Here is an 18,529-nt window from a genome sequence, read left to right on the forward strand (position 1 = left end):
GTCATGAAGATATTTCTTGACCTCAACTACAGTGGTACAAATTTAATATGTCATTAAAATGTCATTAAGTGTTAATACTCTGTCAAATTATTTTATAACAGTGTCATGTATACTTTTCTTGACCTCAACTAAAGTGATACAAATTTCATTTGTCATTAAAATGACAAATTCAGTTTGTACCACTGTTATAATGGCCTCATGACAGCCAATGTCAAACCCAACATGACAGTTTAATGTAATGTTAATCCATAAAGCCATGTGGTTCCTTAAGTTTGATAATTAATCTGCTATGTCATGTTTATGACATATTTATTTATTTATATTTACAGGTTATGTTGTCTTGGTAATATCAAGTTGTCATAACAAAGACATCTCCAACAATGTCATATCTGCATTAAAAATGTCATAATTGAGCGAATGACACTTAATGACAGTTGTCATAATCAAAACACGAACAGAACAACCAGCTAAATTTGATGAGATCGGACAAAGAGAACGCTACACACACAGAGCTGTCTACAGGATAATGAAAGGGCGGAAACAAGAAACAGGTGTGGCGAATTAAACAATGAACACCCATAGCAACCAATGTGAACACAGGAAACAGAGCCGAACCAACTCAAACACCGACCAAATGTGACACCGTCAAGCCAACGCCAAAGTTTGTCATCAAAAACTAACTAAAATAGTCCTCGGCCATAGAAATAAAGCTGAAATAAAAGAACCAGATGAACTTTGATGAACTAACTGAAAACAGTTTAAGCTGATGTACAAAAAATCACAAAAACTAAAACAAAATAAATAAAAGTAAAGCTAAAAAAAACTAACATTAAAATATAAAAATAAAAGCTCATTTAAAATATTAATAAATGCTATTATTGTACTCTAAAATAGCACTGCTAATTACTTTTACTCACACAAATCAGAATATATGACAAGTCATTTGTACAGTTTGTTTTTTACTGATATAATATGATTTTTGTCTCTTAAAAAACACTTTCATTTCATTTGCATGAAAAATAGCAAACATCACACATCCTTTTCCTTTCACATCCCTCTGGAAAAAAAGAGTTCAGAGCGACATGAGGTTGATTAAATAATTACAGGGTTTTATTTTTTGGCGAACTATTCATTTGATCTCATTGAAAAAGCAAAATAAAGCTGATTCCCTGCAGTCTAACCCGGGATTCATCTGACCTGCACTAACAACCAGGCGTTTCCTCACAGTTTGACTCGTTCATTTGTAGCTTTAAATCGTTTGCAACATTAGGATAGAAGAAACATGTAATTAGTTTGCCATGTTAGGGAGAACAAGACAATAGAGTCTGTAATTAGTCAAATAATTTATCATCCGCAATAATATGATATATAATGGATGTCAGAGTATCATATTTAGCTTTGATAACAAGAACGGGTCGAAATAAGCTATTAATTAACTAATTGCCACACTGTAATGAAAGTCTCTAATCTGACAGGTCAACTTTTAATTGCAGATATTCCTCCATCATTCCTGTTTTCCTTCAGGTTGTTCGGCGCTATTTTGGGACGTTCTGAGAGGAAAAATGACAAATTGCGATGTCAGGCAGTGCTGGGATAAGTAACGTATCAAAGGCTTCTGCTTGAATTGCTTTGATAAATGGATTTTTCCAGAACGTGTTGAAACGGAGGGTCGCCGGAGGAAAGCTAAATATTTCCCTATTTGCCGGCACAAAACAAGCAGCATCCTGAGACGCCCGAGATCCCGGCCCTTCCCACAACGTCTCCCGCTAGAAATAAATTGCTGATGTAGATGCTGATACACAAAAATCAATTTGAAAGAGAGAAAAAAAATTGTATAAAACATGATAAAGGGATACAGCTGGAAAAGCTGTGCTGGATGTGTCTCATGATATCTGCCGGTTAATCAGTTTCCCATTAAAACTACAATGGAGTTTTGAGTCCTAAAAATTTATACATTTTTTAAAATGAACTGTTTTTCAACCAATATTTTCTGACCTAGAATATTGATGAGTCATCTATCTATCTATCTATCTATCTATCTATCTATCTATCTATCTATCTATCTATCTATCTACAGTATCTATCTATCATCTGTCTGTCTGTCTGTCTATCTATCTATCTATCTATCTATCTATCTACAGTATCTATCTATCATCTGTCTGTCTGTCTGTCTATCTATCTATCTATCTATCTATCTATCTATCTATCTATCTATCTATCTATCTATCTATCTATCTATCATCTGTCTGTCTGTCTGTCTGTCTGTCTGTCTATCTATCTATCATCTGTCTATCTATCATCTGTCTATCTATCATCTGTCTGTCTGACTGTCTGTCTATCTATCTATCTATCTATCTATCTATCTATCTATCTATCTATCATCTGTCTGTGTCTATCTATCTATCTATCTATCTATCTATCTATCTATCTATCATCTGTCTGTCTGTCTGTCTGTCTATCTATCTATCTATCATCTGTCTATCTATGATCTGTCTATCTATCATCTGTCTATCTATCATCTGTCTGTCTGACTGTCTGTCTATCTATCTATCTATCTATCTATCTATCTATCTATCTATCTATCTATCATCTGTCTGTCTGTCTGTCTATCTATCTATCATCTGTCTGTCTGTCTATCTATCATCTGTCTATCTATCATCTGTCTGTCTGACTGTCTGACTGTCTGTCTATCTATCTATCTATCTATCTATCTATCTATCTATCTATCTATCTATCTATCTATCTATCTATCTATCTATCTATCTATCTATCGTCTGTCTGTCTGTCTATCTATCTATCTATCTATCTATCGTTCGTCTGTCTGTCTGTCTGTCTGTTTATCTATCTATCTATCTATCTATCATCTGTCTGTCTGTCTGTCTGTCTGTCTGTCTATCTATCTATCTATCTATCTATCTATCTATCTATCGTCTGTCTGTCTGTCTGTCTGTCTGTCTGTCTGTCTGTCTGTCTATCTATCTATCTATCTATCTATCTATCTATCTATCTATCTATCTATCATCTGTCTGTCTGTCTGTCTATCTATCTATCTATCTATCTATCTATCTATCTATCTATCTATCTATCTATCTATCTATCTATCGTCTGTCTGTCTGTCTGTCTGTCTGTCTATCTATCTATCTATCTATATATCTATCTATCTATCTATCTATCATCTTTCTGTCTGTCTGTCTATCTATCTATCCATCTGTCTGTCTGTCTGTCTGTATGACTGTCTGTCTGTCTATCTATCTATCTATCTATCATCTGTCTGTCTGTCTGTCTATCTAACTTTCAAACAAGGATTTATCAAAGTTTTCTTGTTAAAAATAAAGGTTACAAGAATCTCTATTTCCTCACATTCAAATTCAAATTGCAATTCTGCGTCCTGTCAGTTCTAAATAACGCATAACTTTGGTTCATATAGTGCGTGCTGGGGATCCTCAGAGCGAGTCTGGCTCGACCGGCCCTCACAGAGAGGCAGACATAATGGGGCTAGAGCTCGATGGGACACAAACGCTTCTCAAGGAGAGGGAAGATCCTTCAAAATAACACTGACAAGCTTGTGTGGATCAACAACGTCAGATGCTCCTGAAACCGAGAGGCATTATGATTCTTTATGGCTCGGAGTTTTGCCTCTTGCATTGGATGGCAATGCCAGAGCATCTATTACTTGATGTTAATGAAACGCCTGTTCTGCTGTTCTTTAATCGAAGCACTTACCCAATACTCATAAATGTTTGAGTAATTCTGTTAAACCCCAAAAACATGGTACAACACTGGCATCACATTCCTCATAAGATTAATGCTTTAATAACTGCAAATGAACTGCCATGTCTGCAGAGGAGGAGAAAAAAGGAAAAAAATATTGATTTACTTACAGCTTAGATAATGAAGCACTTGCTGTTATTCTGCAACGTGTTTTTGTGAAGATTTGCTGTATTCGATCTAAGGTCTATTAAAGAGAATATATAATGGGAAAACTTCAAATGCTCAGTGACCAGGCCATACTTGTGGAGAATCGCCTAAAATATCTGTAAGAGTGGAGTAGAGTATCTTTCAAAAGTTGAAGATGAAACAAAGATTATTGGAGTATGTTTTACAAGAAAAAGCACATTTCTAAAAAATAAACTCAATTCAAAGGGAAAACAAGATTATTTTTCTGACCTCATTCTTTTAAGCATAAACTTCATTTTGATCAATTTTTCAGCAAACAACAAGACGTAATATCTTAAGGTGTTTCGCTTCTCCTCTTGATCTGAAGAATTTGTAAATCTTTTTAATGGAAAACAAGTATTTTTTCCCGCATGTGCTACAAGGTAAAATAAAGTATTTCATTTAGGTCAGCAACTAAACAGTTCAGAATGACATTGTGTTCACGTGTGCTAAAGTTATCAGTTGCAATCGTCATCAAATGAGGCTTTTGTCTTCTGGAAGCGTTTGCTCATTCAGATTCACAGTTAGCAGATTTTAATCAGGGGCATTTAACTATTTCTCTAAAGGAAAACACAGATAACACACTTCACAGGCCATATAAGCAACATACTGAAACCATTTTACTAAAAATAAAAACTCTAATTCATCACTATAAGTGACTTTCTATAGAGCAATCGTAACAAAGGAGGCGGAGCTTAGAAGAAGAGTTGCAGATGAACACTTTCCGGCGTGAAAATCACTTTCTAAACCGTCTGTGACGCCGAAAACAAATCCCAAATGGAGGTTTTCTGAGAATAAAACAAACACTTTAGCAGAAATGTATTTTTCTGACAACTCTGGCATTTTAGCAGAGGCAAAACTGAGGAAATGACATCACTAGCGCAATACGCCGCTTATTTTTGCAATCTGTTTAGCCAATGAAGCGTCGTGTTTTGCATATGGAGGCTGTGAATTCCAGATTGGCATAAAATAAATACTTTCAATCATCATAATTGCCACGAGTGAGTTTCAGCTGTAATGCGGGGGGGGGGGGGGGTTAAATCAATAATTGGTTTACCCTTTAATTAGAGGAGAGTTAGCGTAGGTTAATTCTGTGTGCTTTTACGCGTCTGGAAGAGTTTCGACCCCATGTTGAGTTGGTAATCAGGTCTATAATTCACATACTGTACAAGCACCGAGTTATGACACGAGTAATGCAGCAACTCTCTGATTAACTGGATTCTATAATTGGTCAAAAACTTTCCGATTTTTTTCTTCACAAAAAAATAAAACATTAATATTTCAAGCCCAATTATTAATTTGAACGCAAGTAGAACAAGCAGGATCATGTACATTCAGTATGTATGAAAAGAGCATATAATGGAAAAATGTCTCTTCTGCTCACCAAGGCTGCATTTATTGAATCAAAAATACAGTAAAATTGTGAAATATACAGTACCAGTCAAAAGTTTGGAAACGTTACTATTTTTAATGTTTTTGAAAGAAGTCTCTTATGCTCATCAAGCCTGCAGTTAAAACAAAAAAAAAAAAAAAAAAAAAAAAAAAAACAGTAATATTATGAAATATTATTACAATTTAAAATAATGGTTCTCTTTTTTAATATACTTTAAAATGTAATTTATTTTTGTGATGCAAAGCTGAATTTTCATCAGCAAGTACTCCAGTCTTTGGTGTCTTATCCTTCAGAAATCATTCTAATATGATGATTTGATACTCAGTTATTATCAATGATGGAAACAGTTGTGCTGTTTAATATATTTTTTTGGAATACTTTTTTCAGGATTCATTGATGAGTAAAACGTTAACAGCATTTATTCATAAAAACAGCATTTATTCAAAATAAAAACATTTCTAACAATATAAATCGTTACCATCACCTTTTATCAATTTAACGCATCCTTGTTGAATTAAAGTACTAATTTCTTTAAAAAAAAATAGTTATTGTTCCCAAACTTTTGAACGGTCGTGTATATTGTTACAAAAGATTTCTATTCTAAATAAATACAGTTCTGTTTAACTTTTTATTCATCAAATAATCCTGAAAAAAGTATCTCAGGTTATAAAAAAAATATTAAGCAGCACAACTGTTTCCAACATTGATCATAAATCATCATATTAGAATGATTTCTGAAGGATCATAAGACACCAAAGACTGGAGTACTTGCTGATGAAAATTCAGCTTTGCATCACAAAAATAAATTACATTTTAAAGTATATTAAAAAAGAGAACCATTATTTTAAATTGTAATAATATTTCATAATATTACTGTTTTTTTTCTGTTTTTGTTTTTTAACTGCAGGCTTGATGAGCATAAGAGACTTCTTTCAAAAGCATTAAAAATAGTAATGTTTCCAAACTTTTGACTGGTACTGTATTTGTAATTGAAAATATCTGTTCTCTATGTGAATATATAGTAAAGAGTAATTTATTCCTGTGATCAAAGCTGAATGTTCAGCATCATTACTCCAGTCTTCAGTGTCACATGATCCTTCAGAAATCATGCATGATTTGATGCTCAAAAACATTTATGATTATTATTATTATTGGATACCATTCAAACATTTGTGGTAAGATATAAACTAAAAGATAAATTACGTTTTATTCAGCAAGTATGCATTAAATTGATCAAAAGTGACAGTGAAGACATAATGTTACAAAAGTGTGAAAAAGTGTAATGTTATTCTATGCAATACATTTAAAAAAACAAAATTTCATAAATGGAAATAAATGATGTTCATCGAACTTTAGTCATCAAACAAAAAACAATATTTTATCATTATTTCCACAAAAATATGATTGTTTTCAACACTGATAATAATCATAAATGTTTCTTGAGCATCAAATCATCATATCAGAGTGATTTCTGAAGGATCATGTGACACTGAAGACTGGAGTAATGATGCTGAACATTCAGCTTTGATCACAGGAATACATTACACTTTACTATATATTCACATAGAGAACAGATGATTTACATTGGAATAATATTTGAATAGATGATGTCAATATTTAATGCCTAAATTTAAAAATCAGTTTTAAACTAAAAATCAGTCATTTCCGCAAAATAAATACGAGGCCCTTTCACTTCCCATCACTGTCTGTGTTTATTTTGTGAGAATGACGATACATTATTCTTACTTACACACGGACACATTTCTTATTGAAACAGGAAGTCGAGGCGAAACTCATGGAAGAGCTCGTTATTCTCCCCGTTTCCCGTTTATAGCCAATCGGCTGTAGTCGATGTCACAGCCATGAATCAACATTTGCTATTTGCTATTTCCAGTCCGCAGCAGGTGGCAAGGACACTCTCGCTTTACAGACACAATTTGCATAAGCCCCTGAGCAGGAAATGATGTCATCAATATTTTTGCTCCATTTTCCAAATGTTCAATCAGATGTAGAGAGTACATAACAGCACTTAAAGCCACAAAACTCTCATTTTGATGTCATGGCCGTGCTTTAATAATCTCCAGCTCTTACCTCGTCCTGAAGTTCGCAGGATGAGGATGTCCATCGTATAAAGATAAAAAGTCATATTCTTCCTCCACAGCGAAGGACTGAAAAACTATATGAATTCTGCTCCTCTCCTCGGCTATAATAACCCACGTACAGTTCGCTCCGTTAGGGTATCCGTGAGGAAAGCCTGGACTTTCTATGGTCCCATTTTTCCCTTTTAATGTCCCACCACATGTATAAATGAAACCTGTAAAAAGAGAGAAAGAAGGAAATGTTAGTCTATAACGGCCATAACCCACAAAAACAGAAAAATCACAAATGTCTCGCAAGATTTACAGAATATCCTACTAAAATCAACTTTCCCAGTTCATTGGAACGTTGCATCCGGTTTTTTACAATCAAATAAATTCCTGATGCACAAAAATCTATTTTTCTCACACTCTATTTCACTTTATACGGGGTTGTTGAACGCTTGAGCGCTTGTGCAATTATTTTCAGGGAAACGCACGGCTAAAGTAGTCCAGGCAGGTTTTGACCGCATTACAGCTCCATATCACTGCGCCAAATGATTCGAGTTATTTCAAAGGTCTTTACAGCGACGACAGCAAAAGAACCGAAACCCACAACGACACTGACCACGCAAATAAATATAGTAAACAATCGGATAAAACCAACACATTATTACCATGTTTTTGCCACAAATTTAAGTTTTATTATGTGTAGAAAGCACATACTCTTTCTCCCGCTCAAACACACACACACATGCAGTACACACACTCACACAGAAACGTGTTGTCAGCACCGCTCTGATGATTTTATCAGTAAAATAGTTAATCAACGTAAAAGCTACAAGACATTTCTCACTAGCGAGGAAATTACAGCGCTGTTTTTGAAGCACAGAAACTTACAGTTTCACTATTAGAGACGCTGATGAACAGACTCAGGTAATTCACACACGCTTAATCTCTCTCTCTCTCTCTCTCTCTCTCTCTCTCTCTCTCTCTCAACTGCATTATTAAACTGCATTAATCTATTATCAATGTCTCAAGCCTCCATTACTAGCTCTAAAATGACATTTTGTAATTAGCAAAGGACAAAAATTAGCAAAAAATTAGCAGAGGTGTGGGATGAGATGTGTAATAAATAAGTCCTACACAAGAGTGTTTTAAGGACAAAAACCTGAAAAATGTCTTGAAATTCATCATCTGAAGAATGTTTTGAGGTGTGGTAACTGAAGTATAAGTGGAATAATTGACGATGGGCCGTTGAATTATTGAAAAATAATGCGCACTCGAGGTACAACAGTGCAATAATTCAACGGCCCATCGTCAGTTATTCCTTACTCAAAACCAAATTATGGAATTAAAAAGGTTTGCGAACTACATTATGTCAACATCTCCAGAGTTATGACAGAACAATCTCTGAGGAATACAATTACCCTCTTGGAAGTGTTTGCATAGCTAGTTAGTATTCCTCTCTGAGCTTAACACATCACTCAGCTCTCTGAAGAAGGAAAACAACTGGTGGCGTCTGACATCACAATCACATTACTCAAATCGGGCCAGTTTGTGCGCTGATGCCCGTAATGGTTTGATTGTGACTTGAATAACTATAACCGTGCGACATGTTTGAGTCAGCGTCGTCAGAAGGTTCGGTTTAATGAGCGTTCCTCGTGTCATCGTGGGTGAGCATCTACACCTGCTACACACTCATAACCAGGGCTTTTATACGCCTCAACCTGAGCAAATAGACTGGTAATGACAACCAGCATTAATTGAGCTTTTCCATTTATCCCTTTCCGCTTCCCTTAAGGAGTAATTAGCTTTGCCGACTCCCTGAGATCAAGGATCTTTCCTCTCCCATCGTTTCTTCCCCTCACTCTCAAAAGCAGGAGGAATGAATTCAGAAGGGACCGCATTGACTCACAGCCACCCATCTCAGATCCACCCAGAAAAAAACACAAAGAGAAAGAGAAACGCATCAAAAATGCATAAATAAAATAAAGACTATTTTTGGAGCCATCAAGTATTTTTCATAATTTTCATGTCAATTAAGTGCATTTCCTTTAAAACTCATTAGTGTGATGCATCTGGATTTTTTCCATTAGACTGTCATTACTGCCATAAAAGCTCTCGTCTGAGTAAATATGAGTGTTTGTCTCAACTAACAACAAATCGCAACAGGATTTTATATATATATATATATATATATATATATATATATATATATATATATATATATATTTTTTTTTTTTTTTTTTCTTTCTTTTTTTTTTTTCTACATCACATTTGAATTAAGAGAAAGAAAATAATACTAATAATTAAAAATATATATTTTCGTTATTTTATTTTCCGATTTATATGACCTCACCCCTGATAACTCTTATTATTAAATCGCATTGGTCCAGAAAATATTTTAATGCATATATATAATTTAGGGCTGTCGATTTAACACGCTAATTTGGTGTGATTAATTATGGCGGGAAAATAATCTGCTAAAATTATTAACGCTTTAATTGCTAGTTGACTGCGTGATTAGAACGAGTTAAAATGCCAGTAAAATTGAAGATATGAGGGCAAAAAAAAGCCGTTTTATGTGTTTTTGTCTAATTATATTTATATGATCTAGTTTAGCAATATCAAACGAGCAAGAGTGACGTTTTATTTCTGAATATCAGCACGTTTTATAAACGTTATTTTTTAAAGCATGAAGGGTTCATTGAACATTTTAGGGTTTCCATCATGAGATCATTGTATGGATTTAGTTTTAATTAATTCGTTTTAAACATATTTCATTTGTAAACATACTTTATCACTAGAAAATATTTAGTATTATGCACCAATTTAAGACATTTCTTCTGAAATATTCTCCTTTTTGGCATTAAGGGTTCTTTAAAATTGAGTCGAGAACCCTAGGGGTTCTATATAGATATTTGTAAAATCTATTCAATGCTTTTCTCATCTAACACAATAATGACTTTAAATTATCGTAAGTTCTCAGCCAAAAATGATGTGGGTTTAATTTGCGATTAATTCGATTACTTAATCGGCACATCATGTAATGAATTAGATTAAAAATGTAATCCCTTGACAGCAATATATAAGTAATATGAATGCACATTAAAAATCAAATATGTTCTGATTGTGTTGCATTGCATTTCTGCTTTCAATGTGGACAAACTGCTTCTCACTGCCATCAGCATTTTTTAACAGATAAATACTCGCACCTGAATGACTCCAGGCATGTGCATAAGACATGGAAACATCATGAAGAGAACAGAAACGATGATCCCACACACTATAGCTTGCAAAAACATCATTATATTGCAACACTGCAGTTATGCAACAGCTGAGGAAGGCGGTGTGACTCAAACATTCCAATTTATTGTTCATAGAAGTGTTTTTTTTCTCTGTTTCCTTCATGACTTTTGCCATTTAAAATTATGCTAATAATCTTTTAATAAAAAAAAATAAAAATAATGTATACAGGGTGAAGTATGATCCAGACATGTTCTTGACAGGTTTGTGAGAAATCAAACATGCAACACATGCACAAAATTCAATAGCCAATCTCTTTCTGTTCAACTCTAAATTGATATTTCAAATTAGCCACACTGAAATAATTCCATCTTTAGGGACTGAAGAAATTGTGTTTATAATGGACAACATAGTCTAACAGGAGAGAAACATGATCGATTCCAGATATACAACAATTAGAGCAAAAACATAATAATTGGCATCTAGTTGTTTCTCACAAACAAAAGCTGTGAAATCCTCCAGCATGTGTCGAGTCTCTAAAGGCCCCGCCATTAAAATCTGGATTGAATTAAGCAATAAAATACAAGACGCTGTTATAAAGTGAATAGTCATGACTAAAGGCGATTGTTAGGACATATTGATTGCCATGATGTGATATAAAAAGATCCTACAATGCCATGTATCACAAAATATCAATATAAAATTGCATTTTGATATAGGCACAATGTACATCTGCTATAGATCCTGCACAGTGAACAGGTTGTCAACGAACTCCCTGAAACGCCTCCATTGTAGTCTTGAGTTTCTTCCGGGAACGAACACGTCACAATATTCCTCATTATAATAATTCATACGCAGAATAAAGGGGCGGGGCCTGGTTGAGTTAGTTAGTAGTGTGTTAAACTGGAGGTTATGGTAAGGGGCGGGACATTCCCCAAACACACTCGAAGCGCTCGACCAATCACAACACACTGCTCCAGCCGACCAATCAGAGCACAGTGTGCTTTTCAGAAGGAGGGGCTTCATAGAGACAGGAAGTAAACAGAGCGTTACTGACAGACTGGGAAGAGAGGAGCCGCAACAATGGAGAATATGAGGAGAATAATCAACATTCAAACCTGTTCTAGTAGAGCCTGAAACAACATCAAGACTTTGTGAAAAGGCATATTAGGTCCTCTTTAAATCAATCCATTTTGAAATGTTAATTAGAAAACAATTAAACAGAAAAGACAGGACCATGTCTTCTGCATTATATGCAGTTCTCATAATGAATTGAAAAATACAGATAATAATTTTTAAAAAGCTCAACATCAAACGTTTACAGACAGACTAAAAGTCCTGCAAGTGCACAATCTCTTTTATCACAAACCTTTTACGGCCAATTAAAAAAATAAACATGAGAAAATCCCAGCAAGTACAAAACGCTTTAACAACTTTGAAATTTGCTTGCAGTTAGGTTACATCATGGTACAGTGTTCATAAAATGTTTTAGAAACCACATCAAAGATAAAATATGTTGTGCAGTTTACACACAGAAGCCTATATAGATAATCTTACATAATCAAAGAAAATCTGTGATTTCAGAATCTTCAGTTTCAATCTTCAGCAAATGCATCCTAATGTTATCTAATCAATGCAATGTATTTGCTACAAGATTTGTAGAGCGTTTTGAATAGATTTACTTCCGTTTAATCACTCGGGTCTGAAAGAAAAGCTCTATTTTAGCCCTATTTTAACGATCTGAAACGCAAATATCAAGCGCGAAACGCAAGTATCTTTGTGGGCGGGTCTCGCCCGACGCAAATCTAAAATGTGTTGGTCTGAAGTCGCTTCATTACTCATAGGTGTGGTTTGGGCGTAACGTGAAATAAACCAATCAGAGCGTCATCTCACATTCCCTTTAAGAGCAGGCGCGCTTGTTCCATGGCGGATCGCTATTATAACGGCGGATTTGCCAGGAGCGGTTCACAGCCGAGGAGACCGACGCTCTCGTCAGGGCCGTAAAACACAGAGAAGTGACATTGGGGATGGAGAAACACACCCAGATTAGCTTCGCTTAAACAGGAGTATAATAATTTGGGTAAATTTGTAAGCTAGATTTATGCCTATTTTTCACATCTTCATGGACACAACAATGACTTCCCTCGTGTGGTAATATTGTTCCTTGTAATAATGTATGGTTTTCTAAAAATGAAAACTGCTGCCTGTGTGTAGATGAGAGAAGCAAAGTGTATGTGCGTTGTGCACACACTAGATTGATTATGGCCAAGCATGCACCCTTAAAATAGCTTATGAATGAATAACATGCGCAACGCGCCACTGACTTTAGACGAGGTTTCTCCTGGTCAGTGGCGGAATTGTTTTCTGAAACTGCAAAATAGCACCAGGGAACGTTTGCGCTGGAACACGCCTCCTCTTTTCCCTGAACCGCCCCCGGGAGCGCAAGTTCATTCCCTAATTTACCAGCGTGCGTCTGTGGAGGGAAAAGATACATGCGTCGGTGTACAAACTAAATGAGAAAATAAAATACTATCCACAACCAATCCACATGATGCAAATAAAGCAATGTCAAAAGTGGCAGTGAGTTAGTGATTAAACTGTAATGCACTTACTAGAGTGTCAATGCTCAATGTTTAATAAATAATTGCATTTATTCATTTTAAAAAAAAGTGTTAATCATACCTGTAAGTGATATTGTATACATGCACTGTATTTTTACACAAGTATTTTTTCCATTTATTTCTCCCATAGGGATTTTTTTTTTTTTTTTTAAGTATTTGTTAACGCATTATAAGATATGGACCAAAGCAACCAGCTATGAGGAGAATCACAACATTACAAACTTTGATTTGAAGCTGAAAAGTATTTGAAAATTGGACAAAAATATAAAAGACAAAGACTGTGAACTTCAGTGAGGGAAAGAACTACAATAGCATGATGCATTGCGAACAGCATTATCAAACTGAAAATGGTGTAGAAATATAAAAATACCCATTTAAAAATGTTGATTTTATATATATAAAATCAATATATTTTATATTTATTGCAAAATATCCATATATAACCCACATTTCAGTATTTTGAGAGCGTAGGGAGATCGACTCGATTACATCATTCGCAGTGCTTCATGAGAGTGGGCGGAGCTAAAGAGATCATGTGGTGCATTTTGCTTGTTTTGACTCTGATTGGTGGAATTTTCTGTACAACATCATGGGTAATGTAGTTTTTCACTACAAATTCCACTGTTAAATGATTATTTTAAAACTATGTAGCTCACAGTAGGGCTGACTTTAACAGTTTATAAGTTATCCTTTAAAATCAGTTTCCCCATGGAGAAATGGAAACTGTTGTTCTCTATAGAATTCAATAAAATGTACAATCACAGTTCCACACTCATCCAATCAGAAAGGTCCATTTCAGGATGTTGATTCTGTGAGCGCCGTGACGTCTCTGTGGTGGAAAGAGTCTGGATAATGCTAAACCTTTAATTTCTTCAGGCAGCCGAAAACTGGAGGCAATCGTGACCAAAATCATCTTTTGTCTCCATTATCAGAGTCACATCAGCGGTGATGACGGTCGAGACACAGAAAGACTCTTAGAATCGAGGGTTTTCCTATGAAGAGTCCACAGACCCTGAGCACAGAAATGTGTTATTCTGTTTTAAGCACAAAACTCATTTCTTGTAGACAATACCACCTATCTTATTTTTATTTTTATCTTTATCCGACACATTATTAGCTAAGCCAAGATATCAATGCTCAAAGCTTCTATTCAATTAACAAATTTGTATTAATTATAAAAAGGTAATCATGGCCATGTAACATTAAAAAATCAATTATTAACACAACATAAAACTGCAAATGATCAGACCCTTTTAGTGTTTTCCTTATAGAAATATTTCTATACTGTTTTTGCAAACAAATTATCTACTTATCATAAATAAATGTATATATATATATATATATATATATATATATATATATATATATATATATATATATATAAATAATGATCATAAATAATAATATCATTAATATTAAAATAAAAAAGTATGTGTATATTTTACGTGGGGTTGATCCTCTTAAAACAGCATCAGTACTGGCTATATTAATATTTCAGAAATGTCCATATTTGAATCACAATAGTATATATATATATATATATATATATATATATATATATATATATATATATATATATAGCCTATATTATCACAGGCAATAAAACAAAACAAAATTTTACAAAATACGAAAACAAAGAAACAAATAAATAAATAAAGTTAATGAATAAATAATGGGGTTTTATAAAATATGGTAAAATATACAATAATCATGCAACAAAGAAACAAATTCTGGGGTAGTTGCATTTAAAGTTCCCCATTAAACGTGTAACGCTTTTGATCACACTCCTTTTGAAAAAAAGTTATGCTGTAATTGATTGTATCTGTAGGGAATGATTATATTGTATAAGTCAGGAGAATTGCTCTCAGAAATGTTTAACTGGTTCACACACTCTGACACAACACACCCGCTTCACATCAAACATGCGTGATGATAATGACTTATGAAAGATTTCTATCGCACGCTGAAATTTCAATAAATGAGTTTTGCCTAATCCGTGCGCCGTTGACAGTCCACTTAAGCCATCACCCAAAAAATACAGAAACAATTACAAGAACAAACACTTATTTATAATGCACTAATGTTTAAAAGTTTGGCGTCGATATTTTTTTTAAAGAAATAAATACTTTTTTTCAGCAAGGATGCATTAAATTGATCAAAAGTGACAGTAAAGACACTTATAATGTTTCAAAAGATTCTATTTCAGATAAATGCTGTTCTTTTGAGCTTTCAATTCATCAAAGGATCCTGAAAATGGTTTCCTCCAAAATAATAACTCAGCACTGATAATAATCCGAAATGTTTTGTGAGCGGAAAATGGATTGCAACAGTCAAGTTTTGGAAGTAGAAACTCCATTCATTTTCTCCATACTAGGGAAACTGATTGGTAAAAATAATTTATAAAGTGTTAAAGTCAGCCCTACTGTGAGCGACGAGGTTGTTAATCGATGGTATTTGCTTCTGTTCAAGCCGCTAGTCTGCGTTATTTCAACTTAGTTTTAAAATAATCGTGTTTAACTGAAGAATTCATGTTGGAAAACTACATTACCCATGATGCTGTGCAGAAAATTCCACCAATCAGAGTCGAAACAAGCAAAATGCACCACAAGATCTCGTTAGCTCCGCCCACTCCCATGAAGCACTGCGAATGATGTAATCGAGTCGATCTCCCTACGCTCTCAAAATACTGAAACGTGGGTATATATATATATACATATATGCATAAAAATATTGATTTAATATATACAAAAAGCGTACTTAAAAAAAGTTTTATGTTTCTCTATCTTTAATTCGATTATGCTATTCGCAATGCTTCATGGGATTGTAGTTCTTTCCCTCACTAAAGCTGTTAAGTTCACAGTCTTTGTAATTTTATCCGATTTTCAAATACTTTTCTGCTTCAAATCAAAGTTTGTAATGTTGTGATTCTCCTGGTCGCTGGTTGGTTCGGTTCACGGCTTATAACGCTTAAACCAAGACTTTTTTAAAAATCCCAATGGGAGAAATAAATAGAAAAAAAACACTTCCAGAACTAAAGCTGCTGGAAAAGTGAACTAAAGCACATCTAATAATGTATTATAATGATTCTGAAGGATCATGTGACACTGAAGACTGGAGTAATGATGCTGAAAATTCAGCTTTGATCACAGGAATAAATTACACTTTACTATATATTCACATAGAGAACTGTTTTGGTGAGCAGAAGTCTTGCTGACCCCAACTTTTGAATGGTAGTGTGTAAATAAATAAATAAATAAATAACCTGGGTATTGTCAAATATTATACAAAAATCCCTCGACAAAGACAAACTCTGATTGCACGTCCCCAAATCGAACCCTGACGCTCTCGGACCACACACTCATTTAGAAGCTTCATCTCCACTCCTCATTCTGCTTTACTTTCACGGCGGGAAATCTTTTTCTCATCCACCATTCACTCAGATTATACGCCGGCCTCCCCGGGGTGACCACCGACACCGAACGCCATAAAGTGATACGAGAAACAGCATTAACATCACGCTGCGATCACCGAGCCGAGAAAATAGGTCAGTCATACGAATCGACATCTAAACACATGAATCTCATTGATATAAGAATATGAGGCCGCTGCTCCTGTGGCGATTTTAACCTGTCGTCTCCACACACACACACACACACACACACATGAGGGCTCAATCAATTTGTTTTGCCACTAGAGAGGCAGAACAGAGATGACAATAGACCTCAATCTTATTTCTTCACACATAACCAGATGGCCAGAGAAGAATTGGAGCCGACAAGCACCAAAAGCTGGAGTACAGAACAGCGAGTCTTGCGTGAGTTGCATCTATAAGACGTGAAAGGAAATTCCTTCAAGGAATATGCTTTATGAATGCACACAGATGAGAAAACAAGTTTGGGCTTCAGAAAGGGTCAGTGTGTAGAGTTGTGGACACACACACACTGTCCACTAAAACAGAATAAGCTCCTTTAAATCTGCTTGGCTCATGGATGTTTAAGAAATAGTGACGACTCAAATGATTCTCTTTATACGAGTGCGTTTCATCGTGACGAAAAACATCAAACTCCATATATATATACAGTCCATATAACCGCATATGAGTTTGGAACAACATAAGGTGAATGATTTCTATATATCATATTTATATTATTTATTTATTATTATTATTATATATTGAATAAAATAATATTAAGAATGATAAATAATTTTAGTATATATATATAGTATATGTATGTATATCAATATAATTTATGCTAAAATTAATTTATACACAATATAAAAATAAACAAGTAATAAAAACTCAGTGAGTGTTTTAGCGCAATTTTCTCACGTCATGGGATCACAACACTAAGAGATAGTAAATATTTTCCTGGATTTTTTTTGTGCGTTCCCGAGATTAGACCTTCCTTAACATAATGCCGAAAACCCGAAGTCTCTAGGTGGTCTGGTTGAGGAGTAGATAGAAGTGCAAGATTGGTGCGCACAGACGCACAGAACAGAAATCATGAGTTAACAATCGCAATTTTGTCCGGTGGAAAATTGCGCTAAAAATAAAAACATTATAATATGAATTAGAATATATGCAACAAAACAAATTATCAATAGATAGATGGAGAGAGATACAGACAGACAGCAGATGATATATAGACAGATAGATAGATAGATAGATAGATAGATAGATAGATAGATAGATAGATAGATAGATAGATAGATAGACAGACAGACAGACAGACAGACAGACAGACAGACAGACAGACAGACAGACAGACAGACAGACAGACAGACAGACATAGATAGATAGATAGATAGATAGATAGATAGATAGATAGATAGATAGATAGATAGACAGACAGACAGACAGACAGACAGACAGACAGACAGACAGACAGACAGACAGACAGACAGACAGACAGACAGACAGACAGACAGACAGACAGACATAGATAGATAGATAGATAGATAGATAGATAGATAGATAGATAGATAGATAGATAGATAGATAGACAGACAGACAGACAGACAGACAGACAGACAGATTGATAGATAGATAGATAGACAGACAGATAGACAGATAGACAGACAGACAGAAAGACAGACAGATAGATACATAGATAGATAGATAGATAGACAGACAGACAGACAGACAGACAGACAGACAGACAGATAGATAGATAGATAGATAGATAGATAGATAGATAGATAGATAGATAGATAGATAGACATACAAATGATAGATAGATAGATAGATAGATAGA

General features: G+C 34.5%; 1 protein-coding gene and 1 long non-coding RNA gene across 3 annotated transcripts in view; one reads left to right on the forward strand and one right to left on the reverse strand.

Annotated features, from left to right (window-relative positions):
- The window catches only part of csmd3a (CUB and Sushi multiple domains 3a), a 331,891-nt gene that overhangs the window by 300,125 nt on the left and 13,237 nt on the right, over positions 1–18,529 (reverse strand). For both annotated transcript variants that reach the window (XM_079894353.1, XM_079894352.1), the window contains exon 2: positions 7,421–7,643. In XM_079894353.1, the coding sequence (XP_079750479.1) occupies positions 7,421–7,643 (223 nt within the window). The remainder of the gene's footprint in view (positions 1–7,420; positions 7,644–18,529) is intronic.
- LOC307172237 overlaps positions 1–18,529 on the forward strand; it is a 185,452-nt gene that overhangs the window by 82,921 nt on the left and 84,002 nt on the right. The gene's annotated exons all lie outside the window — the stretch shown is intronic.

This window comes from Squalius cephalus (assembly GCF_949319135.1).
Source record: "Squalius cephalus genome assembly, chromosome: 15".
Classification (NCBI taxonomy): Eukaryota; Metazoa; Chordata; class Actinopteri; order Cypriniformes; family Leuciscidae; genus Squalius; species Squalius cephalus.